The 21,315-nt window shown below is 35.8% G+C and overlaps 1 protein-coding gene across 1 annotated transcript; it reads right to left on the bottom strand.

Moving 5' to 3' along the window:
- Positions 1-5,704: 5,704 nt before the first annotated feature.
- Positions 5,705-13,159, bottom strand: LOC110941004 (prolyl endopeptidase). Its single transcript, XM_022182600.2, has 12 exons — positions 12,785-13,159; positions 11,663-11,882; positions 11,367-11,567; positions 11,216-11,286; positions 10,427-10,589; positions 9,053-9,643; positions 8,017-8,397; positions 7,175-7,250; positions 7,032-7,095; positions 6,803-6,938; positions 6,074-6,187; positions 5,705-5,978 (listed from the first exon to the last, which is right to left on the bottom strand). Exons 1-12 carry the CDS (start codon positions 13,081-13,083, stop codon positions 5,913-5,915), a joined length of 2,382 nt encoding a protein of 793 aa, XP_022038292.1. The 5' UTR covers positions 13,084-13,159; the 3' UTR covers positions 5,705-5,912.
- Between the last annotated feature and the right edge of the window lie 8,156 nt (positions 13,160-21,315).

Genomic DNA, 21,315 nt, shown 5'->3' with positions numbered 1-21,315 from the left:
TTTAAGAGTAATTTAAAAGTGGTGAAAGTATTTAGAAAGTGTTAAGGGTTGGTATTTATAAGTGTGATAAGTGGTTGGGGTTTTTAAAATGAGTTGGTTGGAGTTAGGAGAAGAGAAATTTCATTTTTTGGTCCTTGTGGTTGTTTTGTTAGTTATTTGGTGGTCAAAACACATAGTTAAACATGTTTTTGGGTGTTTTAAGTGTATGTAAACATGTGTAATATTAAATCACCTATGAATAATATTTCATGTGTAATATTAAATCACCTTTGAATAAACCTAATTCTATTAAAAAGCATGTTCTTGCTTTTTTCCGTGACAGATTTAGAGAAGAACTCTCGGTCAGGCCGGAATTCTTTGGCAGCAACTTAAAGAAGATTACGGACTTGGAGAGTCAAGCGTTGATTGAAGCTTTTTTGGATCTTGAAATCAAAGACGCTGTCTTCGGGTGTGGGGATGATAAGGCGCTTGGTCCGGACGGGACGAATTTTTTGTTAATTAAGCATTTCTGGGATCTATTCAAAGAAGATTTCTCTAGAATTTTCGCTTGGTTTCACGAGTTCGGTGAGATTAATTTAGGTAGTGGAGCTTCTTTCATTACCTTGGTTCCTAAGGTTAGCGACCCGGTTTCTCTTGACAATTATAGACCTATCAATCTTGTCGGTGTCATCAGTAAGGTCATTTCTAAAGCTTTAGCTAATCGGATGAGGAGAGTTTTGGATGGTATTATTTCGGAAGCGCAATCGGCTTTTTTGCAAGGTAGATACATCCTCGATGGGCCTCTCATTGTCAATGAGCTTATTTCTTGGGTTAAGAAGAGGAAGTCCAATGCATTTATCCTTAAACTTGACTTTGAGAAAGCTTATGACAATGTCAATTGGAATTTTGTTATTAGCATCCTTACTCAAATGGGTTTTCATAGCAAGTGGTGTATGTGGATTCTTGGAATTTTAAAGTTGGCAAACTCTTTTGTTTTGGTGAATGGAGCTCCTACGTTCACATTCAAATGTGGGAAAGGCATGCGGCAAGGGGATCCTCTTTCCCCTTTCCTCTTTTTGGTGGTTATGGAAGCTCTCTCGGGTATGTTCGATTGTGCTAAAGAAGCGGGAGTGATCAACGGTTTAGCAATTTCTTATAACGGGCCGTCTATCACCCACCTTTTGTACGCCGGTGACGTTATGGTGGTTGGTGAATGGTCCAAATCCGAAGTTGTCAACATAGTTAGAATCCTCCATTGTTTTCGTATAGTTTCGGGGCTAAGGATCAATCTTGATAAGTCCAATTTAATTGGCATTGGTGTGAATTCGGGGGAGATTCAGAGCTTGGCTATTGAAGTGGGTTACAGGCCGGATAGTCCTCCTTTTAAGTATCTTGGCCTTAAAGTCGGTGCCAATATGAACCGAGTCGTCAACTGGCAACCGGTGATTGACATCTTTAGGGCAAGGCTGGCTAAATGGAAGTCGAATCTGTTGTCTATTGGGGTAGGGTGTTGCTTATCAAAACTGTTATGGAAAGCCTTCCGACTTATTACTTCTCGATTTATAAAGCTCCTAAAAAAGTCTTAGACGTATTGGAATCCATGATCAAAAAGTTTCTTTGGGGAGGGTCATCGGAAGAGAAGAAAATGCATTGGGTCGCTTGGGAAAAAGTCGCTCGGCACAAGAAGAAAGGAGGTCTTGGTTTAAAAAACCTGCAAGAAATTAACTCGTCGCTCCTGGCTAAGTGGGGTTGGAGGTATAAAACGGAGGAGAATTATTGACGGTCTTCATAAATCAAGGGTGGGTTGGGAATGTGTTCCTCTTAAAAAATCGTTCAGTGGTGTATGAATAATATTGCCAAAGTGGTTATCAACACTAAAGTGGGAGGTTTCCCTCTTAGAAATATGATAAAAGGAGAGGTGGGTAATGGCGAAGATGTGTCATTTTGGTTAGATTCCTGGATCATAAACGAACCCCTTAAATCAAGATTTCCGGACCTCTTTCTCTTGGAATCAGACAAGAAATGTAAAGTGGCGGATAGGTTAAAGAGACTTGGAGGCGTTCAGGCGACAGAATGGTCTTGGACTTCTCCGATCAGCTCTGCGGAGCTGCAGGTTAGCTTCGACCAGGTTTGTATGCTTGTTAGTAACTTCAACTTAACAGCGGCTAAGGATTAGTGGAAATGGGTTGCGGACCGTGACGGTTGTTTTTCTGTTAAGTCAGTTAAAAGACTGTTAAGTGCGGACAGTGAGCAGGATTCAGGTTTCATCCTGGACTGGTACAGCTGGGTGCCAGCAAAGTGCAACATACATGTGTGGAGAATGGGCCTCGACAGATTACCGACGGCGGAAGCTCTCTTAAAAAGGAATATATATGTCGAAGACACAGCATGTCCTTTCTGCAGCTCTGTCGACGAATCTGCAGACCACATATTCATCGGTTGTCACACGGCTTCTATCATTTGGAACAGCATAAGAAATTGGTGCAAAATCCCGAGTACTCTTGCTGATTTGCTGTGCATTTTTAAAGATCTAAGAGCTTCGGAAAAAAAAAGAAAGTTGCGGTTCAAGGAATCATCATGATAGTTTGTTGGAGTTTACGGCGTGCGAGGAATAATGCCAGGTTCTCGAACACTCAAATAAGGATAGAAAATATAATTAGTGAAGTTAAAGCTTTGGGTTTCTTTTGGTTTTCGAACAAATCTAAGTTTAAAGGGATTGGATGGGGGGAATGGTGTTCATTTGTAAATATGTAATTTAGTCTGTGTTGGTTTCATCTGTTGTCGGCATGGCTTGGGTCGACGGTTTGTCAATGAAATTTACCTTTCAAAAAAAAAAAAGAATAATATTTCAAATAAAATATGATCTCGATGTATTGCACGGTTTTGTATTAAAACACGTACTCGTGAATGTTTACGTGTTATGCAAGTATGATTAAACGAAATGATATAAATTTTAGTTTCCATAATCAATTCTTGAATTACAAAGGATTGAAGATAAAATACGAATTACTATATATAAACATTTTGAGTAGCTCTTATGCTGTGTTCCTGAGTTTAATAAAAGAAAGAAAAGAAAAGAAAAGAAAAGAAAAGAAAAGAAATAGAGTTTAGTAGAGAAAAGAAAGGAACAAATAAAAATTATTGTGTGTTCCAGAGTTTCAGGTAAAGGAAAGGAAAGAAATGACAATAAACATTCTTTTCTGCATTCCCGAGTGGAGAGGAAAAGAAAGAAAAGTGACAATTTTACGATTATACCCTTTTAAGTAATACTAAAATAAAAATAACCCACACATTCTCGTCTTCTTTAAAACATTCTTTTATCTTCGATAACAAATTAAACTCCATTTGCCACTAGGGGTATCAACGGGTCCGTGTATCGAATATGCATCTGCTACTAGGGGTATCAACGGGTCCGTGTATCGAATATGCATCTGCCAAAAGCCCTTCCCTGGTTAACGTGTTTGGGTTGCTATCAGTATAATGAAATAGACAAAGATATCATTTTAAACAAAGGTTGATGGACCAGTAAGCAAAATGACAAACTTAAACTTTCCATACATCACACAAATATTTGTAATGGTCATAGGGTTGAGGTTGAAACAAATAATTTCTTTTGTGCATACAGTCATAACTCATAACAGTATGTCATTATGTAACATGATCATGTATGTGTCCCGTTTTCTGATATTTTGTTTATTAGAGTTAGTAAATCAAATAAGAGTAAACTAGAAACTCGGGTTGAGGAGAATTCAATTTTGTGGTATTCCGGTGAACAAAATACGACCTAAAACAACTATTAGCCTATTAGGTCAGATCTGACTTAACTTAAAGTCAAAATATGTAACACTTGACTAATAACTAATTAGATAACTTGACAAGAAAGATGATCAGATTAGATAACTTCAATTATTAACAGGAGAATTGCTAAACAAAACTGAAAGAGAACTAATTAGATACAACATACACGATCTCATTTTTTGTCGAAACTAATTAGATAACATGACAGTAAAGGTGATCAGATCAATTAAGTATACTGAAGTGAGTGCAAACTTTCACTAAACGAGCTCCTATCTAATACTTAACACGCTAAGCAACTCATATTCATCCAGAGTCAAAAGTCCACCAACGAAATATCGAAATAACCTCCAATCATACAACCTACTGACAAATTTAAATGACATCTGACATAACATCAGTCACAATAAACCTATAGATAAATTTTAATCATGAACGAGTGGCAAATCAGCTCAAACTTACACTAAACAAGCTCCTATTTGAATACCTAACATGCTAAGCAACTCATATTCATCGAGAATCAAAAGTTCTCCACCAGAACATCAAAACAACCTCCAATCACATAACCTACTAATGAGTTTAGACATAACATCAGCCATAATAAACCTATAGACTAATTTTGATCACGAACCAGTGACAAATCAGTTTAAACTTACACTCTTATCCAAATACCTAACATGCTAAGCAACTCATATTCATCCAGAATGAAAAGTTCTCCAACAGAATATCAAAATACCTCCAATCAAATAACCTACCCATAAATTAAAACAATATTTGACCTAAATAAACCTATAGATTAACATTAATCATTACCCAGTATTCATACATACATTTCTCAAAGGGGAAATTCAGGTGCTTCATAATTTTCTGCTATAAACAATCAAAGCAATCTAACTTAATCAAAATTAAACAATTCAAGAAGCCAAAACCCAAATTGGACCCATGACTTTAATCAAAATTTTCAACAGAAAGACCCACACAAAGGAGAAGACGCTCAAAATTGGATGTGAAATAGGAATGTGATGTTACCTGGGAGATGAACAATAGATCGCTGAGGAGAGCACAGCAGGTTACAGATCGAAACAATGATGGAACAGTTTTGCAGTTGTGGGGATAGATGATGGAAGGTGGGTTGAAGATTTGGCGGGTTGTGGGAGATATACCCGCCATATGTTTTACAAGGGTAAAAAAGGAAGTGAATTAGGAACGTGGTTTTTAATTCTTCTGTTCTCTCCCAATCACCCCAATTTGGAATGAAACAATTCAACCCGTAATAAAATCTCTGGAACACCATTACCCTCTTCTTTCCTTATAAATCTTTTCTCTTTTCCAGTTAAGTGGATCTCTAGAACACAGTATTAGCTACAGTACAAAAACAAGCCCTTATTTCACACTTAATTACCATAATGCCACTCTATTTTTCTAATCTCTTTGCACCACAGAGAATCGTGAAGGGTGATTTTTTTTCCTCTTTATGGTTTCATTTTTCACACTTTCATTTTTGTCTTTTTATGGTCTTGCATTTTCACACTCTCATATTTCTATGTTCAGTTTCTATGTTCAGTTTTGGGCGATGTAAGTTTGGTTTTATTTTTAAATTAAAGCTTTAGTGCTATAAATTTAAGTTTATCTACATTTTACGTCAACTTATCACATAAGTTCGCGTGTCTTTACTTACACATGACGTCACGTGGCGGGATAAATTTGCATTTGTGTTTTACAATTTTTTCCGGTTTTGGTCATTGTTTGCTTACTACATAGCACAGTTTTATGACCAACACCCTGCAACGCGGGGAATAAACCCTAATTATTAAAAATAAAATAGAAAAGGTTAGGGAAATAAAGAACGTTACAAGATGAGTATAAATGTAGGGTTTCTTTACACTTAATATGCAAGCCACATTGCACAACTCAGTGTAGAAGCAAATAATACACTTAATATGCAAGCCACATTGCACAACTCAGTGTAGAAGCAAATAATGATAAGTCCTGAAAATATAATTTAAGGTTCATCTTATAAGTTTAAAAGAAATAGCTCATTCCAGAGTTCTGTAATAATCAATTAAACAATTGTCCGGATTTTAAAACAGGTAACCTTGATAAATCAAGAATTCCGTCGATTGTGAATAATAGTTCATCTAATCGATCCAGGTTGCGCCAACTGCTTTAGCCATGAAACTGTATGAATCCGCCCATTCATCAATCTGCAAATGAATATATAAAGGTGAAAAAAAATCAACTTCGGATTTGAAAGTAAAAATGTTGGATATTATAAAGCATATATATATAAAAATCATACCACTTTCTTCGTAGGGCGTCCAGATCCGTGGCCAGCCTTGCAGTCGATTCTGCCAAGAATCGGGTTTGTCTGTGGGCTATTCTCCACGCTTGTGCACAACACGTATTGCATGGTCTAACCGCATGTGAGAAAAAAAAACGTCAATTAACCGGATATGAAGAGGTTCACAGTAATGGTATTTAGTTTTGAGTAAAGTACACGGATGGTCCCTGTGGTTTATCAAAAATTTGAAAATAGTCCGTAGCTTTCTAAAAGTACACGGAAGGTCTCTGTGGTTTGCAGTTTGTAACGCATTTAGTCCCTACTCAACAAATCTAAAGGTTTCAGTAGGTCTAAGTTGAGGACTAAACGTGTTACAAAGTGCAAACCACAAGGACGATCCATGTACTTTTGGAAAAAAGTTGGGGACTAAATATGTTACAAAATGCAAACCACAGGGACCATCCGTATACTTTTGGAAAGCTATGGACCAAATCCAAAATTTGGATAAACCATGGTCATCATTCGTGTACTTTACTCTTTAGTTTTGAGTTTAGTACACGGATGGTCCCTGTGGTTTATCAGAATTTTGAATTTAGTCCCTGGCTTTCCGAAAGTACACGGATCGTCCCTGCAGTTTGCAGTTTGATGGTTTAGTCATGCCTAGAAAAATAACAATAGAATTTTGACGAAGTTGGTTTACTTTTTATTAGTCCAATAAAAATATTTACACAAGAATAAAATACGTACCGCCAATAACTTCAAAGTGTGTAAAGGCACAACCCTATCGTCATGATCGGCTGTCAACAATAAGGTGGGAGGATATTGACGAGAGATATCGTTAGATTGCTCCCATGGTCTCCTAACGTTATGCAGCGGTGAGTACCTGAATAAAAAATAACAATAAAAAGTTCAACTTTTTATTTGTGCTCATTAATTACGAATAGATAAAAGGTCGAATGAGGATTATATTGCTCACTTGATTAACCACTGAAATTCTTCTTCTTTATCCGAACAGCCATAGTCAGATGTCCATGCGTGACCTATAATGAAAATGAAACTATTATTAAGGTGTGTGTTTTGAAAGAAACTATGTGAGATAAAAAATGAAAGCAGGCTTACCGATTGTAAACTTGTGAAACCTAAGCATGTCCATGACACCAACATGAGCAAGTACACAACCGAAGAGATCAGGCCTCTGTGATTACACAAATTTAAACTTCATTATTATATATCCATATATTAATTAAAATTGTAAGATACTATCACTCTATCAGACAGACGACTTTTATTTTTACACTATGTGTACATACGTGTTAACTTCAATTCTAGTTAACTGTTAAGGTATAATATAATAATAAAATTCAAAATCATAACTTAGAGAAGTGAAAAAGCAAAATTAAATCATTAAACAAGATTACATACTTTGAGGAATGATCCATTTCTTCCTTAAAAGAACCAACTTTTTTGGGGGGCAATTTCATATATATTTTTATAAAAATTGAATTTCTCTCTCTCTCTCTCTCTCTCTCACACACACACACACACATATACAGGGATAGGGTAAAATGAGAACCACTTGAGTTGTGAGAACAGAGAGAACAATGCTAAATTTTTTTTCCCAAATTATAAAAAAAAATAAAAAATCATATGCGTGCATTTACATCAGCGTAAAACAAATTTACATGTATGTAAATGCTGACGTCATGTGTTGGTGTAGTTACATGTTCATTTACGTTTGTGCAAAAATGGTGGAATAACTCGCACGCGAAGTAGGATTTCCACCGGCGGTTTGCAAGTTCTCACAACTCAGGGTGGTTCTCAGGTGAACCGGATCCTATGTGTGTGTGTATATATATGAATCAATTCGGAACAGAAAATACTCACATTTCATGGTGAAAAGAACAATTCAGTTATTTATAGCAGATTGTTTTACTGAATATAATTACTTGCATGAAAGATACCTGATTTAAGCAAGCTCCAACAAGGGTCCCACCATTGCTTCCGCCTTCAATTGCCAACTTTTTCGATTGTGTATAACCCGAGGATATAAGATACTCACCACAAGAAATGAAATCATCAAAACAATTTTGTTTCTTCGCAAGAGAACCGTCTTTATGCCATTCTTCTCCGTATTCACCACCACCGCGAATATTAGCAAGGCAAAAGACTAACCCTAGATGCCTCATGAGTACAGTACGACTCACACTAAAATATGGTGTCAAACTAACATTAAATCCACCGTATCCGTATAATAAACATGGATGTGATCCGTCAAGAACTATATCCTTTTTGGCCACAACAAACATTGGTATCTTGGTACCGTCCTTACTAGCTACAAATACCTGAAATGGGAAAATAATAATTAAAGATATATAAATAGATATTTGATAGTAAATCTAAAGGTTTGTTTGGTTATGGTAATACTAATAGAATGTGCATTGTTATAGAACTAGTATTTTGACCCGCGTCATGGAAACTTAAAGTAACTTCAATTTGTACTGTTAATATTTGACCCGACTCGTTTCCGAATTTACGTCAAAACGTAGACTAACTTAAAACGCACATAAAAATAAGCACCGAAACGTGTTATATTTGACATGACTCATTATCGAGAAAACTGAACAAAAGTTACGTTAAAACGTAGACCAACTGAAAAAGCACATAAAAATAAGCATGAAAACGTATTATATTTGACCTGACTTATTAGCGAGAAAAACTTACATCGAAACGTAAACCAACTTGGATTTATACCCAAAGGTACTTAAAAATAAGCGCGTAAGAAAATAGGGTTTTTTAAGTTAAAGAATAGTACTGATTGTTGCAGTGGCCATGAAACATAAAGTAACTCGGATTTATACTGCCTCGTGAAAACATATTATATTTGACCTAACTCGTTTCCGAACAAAACTTACGTCAAAACGCACATAAAAATAAGCACGGAAATGTATTCTATTTGGCTCACGTACATAAACAAATTTAAAAATAAACAGAGTATACCTGACTGACTTGAAACTCGGTTTGATCAAATCCCGGAACCACAATTTCCCGAAAAATCTTCAAATCGGGGACCCCACTTTCTAAATTGCACTGATATATTGTCCCGGGTGTAAGAAAGCTTGTAAAAGCGATAAAAAATAAACTATCCTTCCTTCGTGCACTAACAGCATCCACACTACCAATACTAATAGGCAAATTATGCAAAAGGGCCCCACTTTTCAAATCCCTCAACTGCAATACGTGTTTGCAATCACTCATATAACTCACTACAATTTGACTTTCATTGACCGCGACAGCTGTATCAAGCACATCATTCTCAGATTGTGGAATAACCTCAGTCCATGTGTTTGGTTCATTTAGATCTACACGAATCAATTTGTATTTTGGTGCGTTTTTGTTTGTTAGAAATGTGAAAACTGTGTCGTCATTTGCGATTGCGTGATACATTGCTTCGAAATTGTCGATAAGTTTAATAAAAGGAAGACGCTTGCTTTCTTTACACCCTTGGATCCCACCAGGAAGAGTAGAGAGATCACAGTAATAAAATTTGTTGACGGGATCACAACCCTCGTTAATATAGAGAAGAACATACTGCACAAGAAATTAATGTAATAATTAATGTAACGGAAATTTGGATCCAAAAGATTTGAAATCTTGCCATTTTCATCCGGCTCGTTAACTCCATCCATTTTTCTCTGTTAAGTCAAGGATATTTCCGTCTTTTTTAGCTTAAATGGCAATTCGGTCTTTTTCAGTTTATGTAAAAAGACCGCATACCCCTGAAAAAGACCGAATTGCCCTTTAAGCTATGCAGTTAATGTGGTAAAATATCGGATATCAGTCAAGGACCGATATTTGAAATATAGGTTATATCGGTTAGATATTAGTGGGATATCGGTAATTTTAATATAATGCAGAATTTATATATATAGCAATTTAACACCAATAATTCAGTGATAACTGATATATCAGTTATATATCGGTTATATCGGTCAAATATCGATGATATATCGGTTATATCAGTCAAATATCGGTGATATGTCGGTCAAATATCGGTCAATATCGCCGATAATATCGGTAACGATATTTTGACCGATATTTGACACTGATATTTTACTAAGGGACCGATATGACCGATATAACCAGTATATCACCGATATTAACTGCATAACCTTTAAGTTAACAAAAAAAAACAGAAATACCCCTGACTTAACGGAGAAAAATGGATGGAGTTAACGAGCCAAATGAAAATGGCAAGATTTCAAACCTTTTGGATCCAGATGCGAAAAAACAAACATTCAGATGAAAGTCGCAAAACTAGCCAAACCTCAGGGATGAAAATGGCATTTTACTCTTATATTTAAAAATAGTTACCTTTCCATCTTCTGTTACAGATGCTCCAAGTGTGTACTGCGGGTTATCGGGATTTTCCCAGCATAAAATATCCTCACTTTGATCAGTACCCAAGAAATGATAGTAAAGCTGATGATCCAGATTTGCATTTGTCTCTGTTCCAGCATCCAAATCTTCCCCTTCCCTACAAATTTTCCAAATTAAAAGCTATAAGTCATCTATATGTACGAAATTCTAGCCATTAAACGTATATGTTAAGCAGTTAATGCAATAAAAAATCGGATATCAGTCAAGGACCATATCAGCCAAGGACCGATATTTGAGATATAGATATCAATCGGATGTCGGTAATTTTAGTATCATACAGAATTTATATATAGAGAAATTTAACACTAACAATTGTAGCAAGTAGGAACTGATTAAGACTTAAAACACCAATATTTATCACTAACAATAAACAATTAAAACTTAGAACAATAATAGCAGCAAAAAGAAGAAAGACGAATGGTAGAACTAAGAAGAAAAGTACTCATATCGGGAATATCGGTGATATATCGGTCAAATATCAATCAAATTTCGGAAATTTAGGGCAAATATCAGTCAATATCGTCGATAATATCGATACCGATATTCTGGCCAATATTTGACATGGGGACCGATAACCAATATATCACCGATATTAACTGCATAGCTTATATGTTATATATGTGGCAGCTATAACTTTCTAGAACATGTGAAAGAAGAACAAGTAAACCCTTAACTCAGATCATGTTAAGTAAGAAAAAAATATCAGATGCTATGTGCACTTACTTTGGAGCTGGATAACGGCTGTAGAAAAAACCTTTACAATCATTTGTCCAACTAATACCTGAAAATTTAACCTGTAAATACCATTCACATCTTTAATATGTAGTTCCCATTTCATTATGAATTCTACATGGCTTCTAAATCAATTACTCACCCATGACAATGTATCAGGCTCAACTTTTTTGTTGTCAATCCTCATTACTTTGACAGTGTTCCAATCACTTCCGCTTGAACTAAGAGCGTAAGCCAAATACTTAGCATCTTCACTAACCGCATAAGTACTCAATGCGATTGTTCCATCTTCACTAAGCCCGTTTGGATCAAGCAAAACTTCAGCTTCTCCTTCCAAACTATCCTGAAAATATAAAAAATAACAAAATAAAAAGTGACCCAATTTACGATGGTAAACATGTTACGATCCCGACGAAAGATATTCATCAATTATCATACCTGCATGTAGAGAACTTTCTGCGGTTGAAGTCCAGTGTTGTGAAAGTAGAAATATTTATCACCTTCTCTAAATGGAGCTCCGTATTTAGGGTAGTCATAGAACTTGGTAAGTTTCTCATGAAGCTTTTCCTTAGTCTCACATTTATTAAGCACGGATTCGGTTAATTCCACTTGTTTTTTCACAAATTCTTTCACTTCTTCTGAATCAGGATCTTCAAGCCTGCAATATAAACAAACAATCCACAGTAAAACACAGTGCTCAAAACCAACTTTGAAATCAGTCGGTTTTCTTTAGGTGAAAAACCGGAAAAGATATCAGTCGGTTTATATTCGTCAAATCGGTTTAACTTAATGTTTTTAATGCCTTGTACTTCTTGATTTCAATTCTAGCTCCTAGGCCTTTTTCTTAATAATATTTTTCCATTCGAAAATCATCATCATCATACTCAGTAAATCCCACCAATAGCAAAGCTAAGATAGGGTCTGAGCCTGAGGAGGGTAAGATGCAGACAGCCTTACCTCTACCCGTTAGGAATAGAGAGGCTGCTTCCAGTGAGACCCCCGGCTCGATAGTAGTTTTGCATCAAGCCTTGGACATAAGGCACATAACACTCAGCAATTAAGACAAAGGTCGATTAGTGCATGTACTCCCTTGTCTTTCGACTATCAACGCCACCACATGATCCATGATTAACCATCCCCTCTTTTAACGTTATTTTCACGAAATTAGTAAAACAACGTTAAAATTAGTGCACTTTCACTTTTGCCCCTCGAGCGCCCACACATATATACATTATATGTGCATACCGCCAGCGGGGCGTTTCCATTCGAAAAAAGAAGTAGAAATAACAATAACATCAAACTAGTGAATGTCTGAATGATACTATCAACCATGTAACATCTTCATATGAGGCACTGGAAACTGAACAAATCAGAGGTTTTACACTAGTACATCATCCAACTGAACACACAACTTATATTCTAAATACGTGTAGCAATCTAATTGGATAACCTAAACCTAATTCTACAAATTTCAACAAAATCTAACAACCTAATTCGACACAGAGATTAAAATCAATCAAAATACACCAGAAAACAATAACAAAATAATAACTATTGTACCATCGATAAGGATCAGGAACCGGAACTCCGTGGTAGTTATCGACAACAGATTCGTCACGGCGGAAAGAGGGATACTGAAGAGGGACGTCGGAGAGAGATACGGAGCCCATTGACGGAGATGTAGAGGTAGAGAATAAGCGGAAAGTGTGGTGAGTTGTGGTGCAGGTAAGGTGTTCGACGTTATTCCAAGTCGTCGAGTGCGGTTGAATCGTTGAGTGTTTAAACCGTGTTAAAATACGCGAAGACTTTGCGGTCGTTGTGGGGAGAATAGCGCGAGCGTGGTGGGCACATGATAACATGCTGGATTGCGTCTAAAAACCGGCTTGACAAACATAAAATGATAAAAGATTGAAAGGGGTCGTTATTTTCGATTTTTTTATTGTTTAATATATGTTTTTTGTTTGATATTGTTCAAGTTGTTTTCAACCTCAAAATAATATATTAAAATTAGTTTTATTGATAAAAACGAAACCTAACTAACTCATTTTGAATTTGGATCATTTCAATTTGAGGTGAAGTGTGTATCACAATGACCATTCAATAATATACCCCGTAGGGACTCGATACATGTTGAACTATGGTGTAAAAAGGCATTCGGATTATCGGAGTAAAGGACTTGTCGCTAAAGTGATTAGAAAAATACTTAGGAAGATGTCCTTTGAGCATGAAACTTGAGTATGGCCTTATGGTTGCCAATAAAGAAATGATCCAACACAAAATAATAAGACAAAGAAGACATCAACTAAAATACCTCAAGAAATATAAAAATATTTCAAATCATTACCTAAAGTTTTGGTCTTCATGATCATGTCGAGAACTCTTGTGCAATCAACGATCCATCAAGAACTGTCGCAATCTCAATGGTTGCAACGGACTCATTAAGAGGGTGGGGTCGGCCTGTGCCTGTCACACCCCAATCGATGGCGGAAACATCGGAGTGAGACAAAAATGAGATTTCTCTACACTTCTTAACGTGCTATTGTGACAATATTTAAATAACCCATATTTCATTTCATTCTAAATAAAAATACATTGTCTTTGAAATCAAAATACAATCGTTTGTCACTTAACATAACGAAACAAATGGAAATACATAACAATCAAATTTGGGTGTGTTTCTAGTTCACCCTAAGTAGCTTTCTTGCATATCATCATCAATTTCCTGCAACATGTATTAACATAAAAATCAACACAAAGGTCGGTGAGTATACAAGTTAAATTACTAAGTTAAATTACATACCAGTGTGCACAACCTAAGTGTTAAACCAAGGATTCTAAGAGCGTAATCTCGTTATCAAGTGAACATGACCGTTAACGATTGAATACTTTACATAGACCAAGAAAACGGGCGGTGTGTGTATACTTTCCATATTTAGAAACCATTGCTTGAAATTTTATTTTCGGAAATCTTGTGTTCTTGTAATCGTTCTTTCGTTATAATCATTGTAAAATCCGAGACTTGGATCATAAATAAAACTTGTATTTCTTTAATTTCGTGTTAAATATACTTTATACATGCTCATACATTTAATTTCGTGAAACATTTGATTTACATTCCTAATTCTTGGAAAGGGCCTGTAAACGAACCGAACGTTCATGAACTGTTCATGAACTTGTTCGGCGGGAAGTTCGTTTATGTTCGTTTATTTAATAAACGAACGAACACGAACAAAAAAATTTGTTCGTTTAATTAAATGAACGAACATGAACACACCTTGTGTTCATTCATTTATGTTCGTGAACATTCTTTTATGTTCGTTCATTTATGTTCGTGAGCGTTCGTTTATTTACGTTTGTTTATGTTCGTTTAAATTTTAATAAATACGTAAATAGTTATATTTATATAAATATTAGATTTTCTAACTAGTTATTTAAATATAACTAATTAGTATATCTATGACCCCTTATTTAGATGTGTTTTCAGATAAAATGTAATATATTAGACTTGTTTCTTCAATCATGTTAATTTATATTTATTCAATTATGTTCAGTTAATTTTTTTAAGTTTGTTTGTGTTCGTTTATGTTCGTGAACTGTTCATTTAGGCTTTAAACGAACGAACATAAACGAACACGAACATGCCCGATTTCTTAATGAACGAACACGAACAAAAAAATGTGTTCGATTATATGTTCGTGTTCGTGTTCGTGTTCGGTTAAAGTTAAATGAACGAACACGAACAAGCCTATGTTCGTGTTCGTTTGGTTCGTTTACAGGCCTATTGGAAACTTTGTGCTAAACATGCAAATACGTGAAACTTATGCATAATACGTCTCTTGAATGCATACGATACTAAAATACGACATTCATATGCTTAGTTATACTTGGTTTATGCTCATCATACTTGTTTTACCATGATACTATGCTTATATGACGAAAAAGACCCTAAAAGCACTTAAAGACCCTAAAATACAAACTTGAGGGGCTAAACCTGTCAACAACTGAAACTCGTCCGGAGGAGAGTCGCAGGCCGTGACCCACCCCCCAGAAGCCTTCGTTGGCCGCGAGCCAGTGTGATCCGGAGACAACCTTATCAGCTCGCGTATTAGTCGAGTTTTTGGTGGGTTTTTGGTGGTTTAACTTGTGTTTCTTGCAATTAAACTTCACCTAACCCAACCACAACCTTCCCCTATAAAATCCAAGTGCTATCTAAGCATTTTTCACTTTCTTTGCACTCTCTAAACTCTCTCAAACACACACAAATTGCAGCTGAGTTCCAGATTTGAGCAGATTCATACCTTCACACAAAAGTGAGCATAACTCACTCGTTTTTTGTCCGATTCACTCGATTCTTGTTCCTACTGCTTTGGATTGATCTTAGCAACGTTTCTAGAGGTTTTCCTTAGAAAACCAGAGCCTGGAACGTCGTCAAAAAGGCTCCAAAGTGGACTGATTTTTCTGTTCTTGATTCAAACTTTGATAAACATGATTAAACTTGAGGAAACTCATCTCAAACCTATGTCCTTATGCTTATAACCACATCTATGGTTAGTTAGGCTTAAAAACAAGGTTGAGACATATAAAATCAGAGGTGTAAACCTCATAAACTTTCTGTTTTGTTCAAGGGTTTAACCCACAAGTGATGTTCAAGCTTAAGACTTGATGATTGTGTGATTTAGGATTAGCTTGGGCTATCCTACTTGAAAATCCACACATTGCTTGATGTTTTCTCATAGATTAGTTGTTCATATTCTATTATTTCTTGTAAGTTCATGACCCTCCTTGAATGTTCATAACATCATTTGTAGTGGTGAACATCTAGAGGTACCTAAATGGAAGACTTGTTCTTCCTACCTCCTACATGACTTGTATGATATCAAAAGAGGTTCCTAAATGGGGGATTCATGCTCCTACTTCATGCTTGACCTATATGACATAATGTATACTATACCATACTTATATATTATCTAAGTAATCGAACTTTTGATGATGAACTAGTGGTCATTTGTCAAGATAGTAGGTTATATCATCTAAGGACCATAATGCTTGTCATGATTCTAATGGGCATATTGTCCCATGAAAACGTTCAAACTCTTTGAGTTTCATAGTGTCAAGGACAAGTCTTATGTGTGCTAGACGATTACTTTTCATATGTTTATTTTCATGTCCTCAAACTCCAAATCCTTAAACCATATGTAAACATATCTTAAACCCCAAATCGAACACATTCAACTTCCTAGTCTCAACAACTTCGTCACATTGGATAATCGGAAGACTTAGCAATTTTGTGAGTATACTTGACCCATTTTACCGTTTTCACACACTTTTGGGTGTAACATGTTTTTATATACTAAGCACACGTGGTATACATATTCTTATGCAACTACATAAACAAACAATCCAATACATTATGCTTGATTTGTGTTTTCTGGGTGATTCTTATGTGATGAACTTGTCATTAGCACATGTATAGTGCTATAGGAGTAACGCACCACCCGTGAACGGGAGGTCATGTTAGGTTTATTCATTCATACTTGCGTAAACAGAGGGTTGACTTGTAAATCGCATGCCAGTTTAATACATTAATCTTGATAACTAGGTTTGCCATGTGGATTGTTCCTTATCATTTTTATACTTATATACTACGCACCAAACTTATATACTCGCCAATACTTTTGTATTGAACTACGCTTTTAAAACATGTTACAGGTTTAGCGATGACGTTGGTGATGCATGGAATCTAGTAGGATGCTTAGTTACACACTTTAAATTTGTTTTCTTATTGTATTGTATTTCATTATTCATGTTGTAATTGTTTCAAATACTTGTAATTGATTCTTTAGAAATGAAATGAAAATCTATTATTTAAATACTTGTCACAAATAGCGTTATGAAGTCTCTTTCAATCTATTTCGTCTCACTCCGATGTTTTCGCCATCGGTTAGGGTGTGACAGATTGGTATCAGAGCCATAACTATAGGGAATTAGGAAAATTGCCATGCTTTTGACCTAGTCTATAGTTAAGCACTAAATTCGACCATACTTACTTCACATGATATTTTATGAAACATTTTTATGTGCTATTCTTGAAATGTCTTTTACGTGTAATTTTCTTGAAATGGTTTATGTGCTTATACTTGTTATTATTATTTCGAACATACGTCTTTTTACTCGTTTATACTAAAATCGAAACCACTCGTAATTCACAAACGAGACGACTTCACCAAAATAGGCGGAAACCCACAATTTGGTGAACAACTCTCAATCCATCTACTTTTTCTTTCTACATAAATTCACTATCAAGTTAGGAGTGAAATCCTCACCTTGATGGAGAAATTCAAATTTCGAATTCTAGTGGACCCTCGTCAAAGTGTTGAAATTAAATTTCGACCCGATGACTACCAACCACACTTAGGATACGAAATCGTCAAGTTAGGGGTGAAACCCGCACCTTGTCGACTAGTTCCACTCCTTGATTTTTCATAAATCCCGCCAAGTCTCGAAATTTCGATTGATTTGGGACATGTTGTAACCGAAAGGGTAAATACCGTTAACCGACTTGTTGGCGAGAGTTTTCCACTTATTAGGCCAAAGCATGCTCCTCAAATTCGAAAGACTTTTCGACCACTTTCGTTAGTCAAAGTTCCGTTTCGGAACCATCTAAGTTTTAATCAAACCTATGCATTTCTATTACTTATCTTATACGATGCAATCTTTCAAAATCAAATTTATTTCCGATATTTTCTTCTCACACACAACATACTAAATCTTTTTCATACATTTATACATACGCATGATTTCAAAACGTTACTCAATTTGGTTTACATTCTTTGTAACACCAGAATGGAGACATATCATCGAGACAGGAGTGATTTCCTTACCTTGACGATTAGCTCCACTCATTCTTTTCTTAAAACGACCTCACCGACGAGTTAGGAGTGATCCCCTTACCTAGGTGATCGTTACCAAAATTTTCTTTCAAAAGAGACTTCATCATACAACGCGACCAAGTTTTATACCTAAATCGTTTATCTTTCATTGAAATCCTTACTTATGAAAAAATCAACATGCATTGTTTAATCAAACGTACTTCTTATCCTACAATCTATTTTTCACTTAACTCATATACACGAGATTCTTAATCATGTCTTAAAACATTTTATTACCCAAATTTCAAAACCTTACGAAATGCTACCTATCAATTTAATCGGTCCAATGAATCTCTTGCCCATGAACTTCATATTCGACTTAATCACTACAACACGCTCACATTATATCACCATACTAAAGAAATCAAACTAACCTTTCTCACATACTTATAAAATCTTATAGATACTATAGGATCGTTTTACCAAAGACCCTTTTCGACATCAACAAACCATTTGTTAAGATTATTTTCAATGGTCACTAAGTCCATTTTGCTAAATTTCTTTTCTAAGGATCAACGTTTTCACAAGAACCTCCAAAATTCAAAAATTTCTTATTTTAATTCAAACGAAGCGAACTTATTATTTTCGAAAACCTTTTCCTACACCGCTCAATTCGTCATTAAAATTTCAAAACACGTGGGCAAGAGGACTTCATGGGGACCGACAATCTTCAACTTACGTAAACTCTTTTAAAACAAAAGTAGCATTTCCATTCATTACAAAATACGTTATGCATAACCAATGAGTAATTTATATCCTCTTACATATACAAACTATATTCTACCTTCCCAATCAAACTCAATCTATTTTTGATTCGATAAACTCCACGTTTCGCTTAAACAACTATACATGCATTTCACTGTACCCGTTTTAGACGATATTTCGCGACAATTTCATTTATATCGTTCGTATTAACATACTCAACCTTTTGAACGCTTTTATACGCTTAAATCTGTTATGTTCCAATACATACTGTATACACAAATTTTATTATTCGTACCTACACTCATACTCATGACTATACGTTTTATGCTTATACTTGAACTCATACTACTCCCACGTTTTACGTTTATACTCATACTTACGTGCATATTCGTACTTAAACCTATGCTTATGCACATACTTTCATTCATACTCATGATTCATACATTCATACCCGTACGCGAGCGTAATCCAAGGGATTCGCTTACGTGGGTCTGTTGGTGCACTTGTGTCTGTACTTTGTCTGTATTTTGTCATGATATAAAACGATGTCTTTTGTTAGTCTTGTTTACGTCTTATGTTTGTTAATATGTGTGTTTGATGTAAGTTTGACCAAGTCAACCATCCTCCTGGTTTGACTTGGCCAAACAGTTAGAACATGTTTGTAATATGTTTGTGTCGAAGGACGAGTCATCGAAGGATTGTTTATATCCTTCGATGAGCTCGAAGGATAAACCTTCGATGGATGTAGATGGACCTCGAAGGATATCATCCTTCGAGGTATATATGGATCCTTCGGTAGGTTTCAGATCGATAGATGATCTTTCGATCAGTCTATCTGATCCTTCGACCAGACGATCTGTGATGGGTATATATACTCATGTAATGTGTTCACTTTAGTATGTGAGTGAACTTAGTCTTGTAGAGAGCATATTTTCAGTTTGGTCAAGGGCTGTAACCGTGTCCACTGAAATACAAGAGAAAACTTTGATATCTCGTGTGTCTACCTTTCTCTTTGTAGCTTGTGTTCTCATATAAACTACCGGTTTGCATTCTAGCTTGGATTCCGCACTTGCTAGTGTGTTAAACATAACAAGGATAACGTTTAACCTCAACCTCCGAGGGACCTACAAGTGGTATCAGAGCCGTGGCTCTTTTCCTTGTTAAAAACCGAGTTTATACAAGACTTTGGAGTGTTTGGACAAAAACTCACATGGTTTAGCACCCGTTTTTAGTGTTTTTCTCGCATTTCTAGACGTAAAAACGTGTTCTAAACTAACCGGGTGTGTTAAAGGACGGGTTGGGTAACTTAAAAACTTGTTTTTAAGAAGTTTGGTAATTTCCGGCCAAATTCCGGCTTACTCCGGTGACCGGTTTTCTGGATAAGAACCTTCCTTTTTAAGTAATATTTTATTGGTCAAATCCTGGTTTGGTAAAAAGTATGGTCTGAACATACCTTCTGCCGAAAGCTTTCTACCAACCAATCACCTTTTCACCAACCTGTCACTTTTTGTCAACTGTGTCAGTACAGATCGAAGGATATCCTTCGAAGTCGAAAGATCATCTTTCGATCAAAGGAGGTTCGATAGATAATCATCCTTCGAACATCCTTCGAAGTCTGTGACTTATCCTTCGATCCAAGGAATCTTTTCGAAGGATATATCTTTCGATCTACAGTTCTTATTCGAAAAAATAAGGATCTTTCAATTGGAGAATCTTTCGAAATCATTGTTCGAAATTCAACAGTGATCTTTCGAACACTGTTGATCCTTCGAAAAAAGTATTGATCCTTCGATCCTAGTCTGTTTAAGTTTAACAAGTTTGTGTTTTTCAGGTCTTTCGATCAGGGATCCTTTGGCTGGTTGTTTTCATTCGAGATATTAACATAGTTTGTGAAAATTAAATTTTTAAAAAAGGGGAAAACTTGTTTTTCAAATTTTAAATCAATTTTCACTTAATATATTAATTTTTATAAAATGGGAACAAACGGTCAGTGGGATCCAACCGCGTGGACTCAAACAACTTTGACTCCACAATCATCAGCTACGCAATCATCAGCTACGCAATCTGCGTCAGATTTCGACAAAACTGCATGGATGCGGGCTATTGCCCCACCTCAAGCTGCAATGATAACTGCAAATCAATGGGCATTGGTCACAAATCAAAGCAGCAGCATTCAAGCAATGATGCAGAACGACAGTGAAACTGGTACAAGCACAAAACCGCCAAAGCTAAATCACATCAATGATTGGGGATGGTGGAAAGAAAGGCTGAGAACTTATGTTCAGGGGCAAGGTCAAGATCTATAGATGTGCTTCTTCACTGCATTTGACAATGATTTGGAAGTTGCAGGATCTAATCCACAAACTTACAGCACTATGTCTGATGAAGATAAGAAGAAATTTGAGTTAGAAAAGAAAGCATTCATGATTCTCACACAAGCTCTTCACAGAGACATTT

This window comes from Helianthus annuus, chromosome 5 (genome assembly GCF_002127325.2).
Source record: "Helianthus annuus cultivar XRQ/B chromosome 5, HanXRQr2.0-SUNRISE, whole genome shotgun sequence".
Classification (NCBI taxonomy): Eukaryota; Viridiplantae; Streptophyta; class Magnoliopsida; order Asterales; family Asteraceae; genus Helianthus; species Helianthus annuus.
Note: the sequence above shows the minus strand (reverse complement) of the source record. Positions and strands in the feature narration are given on the sequence as shown.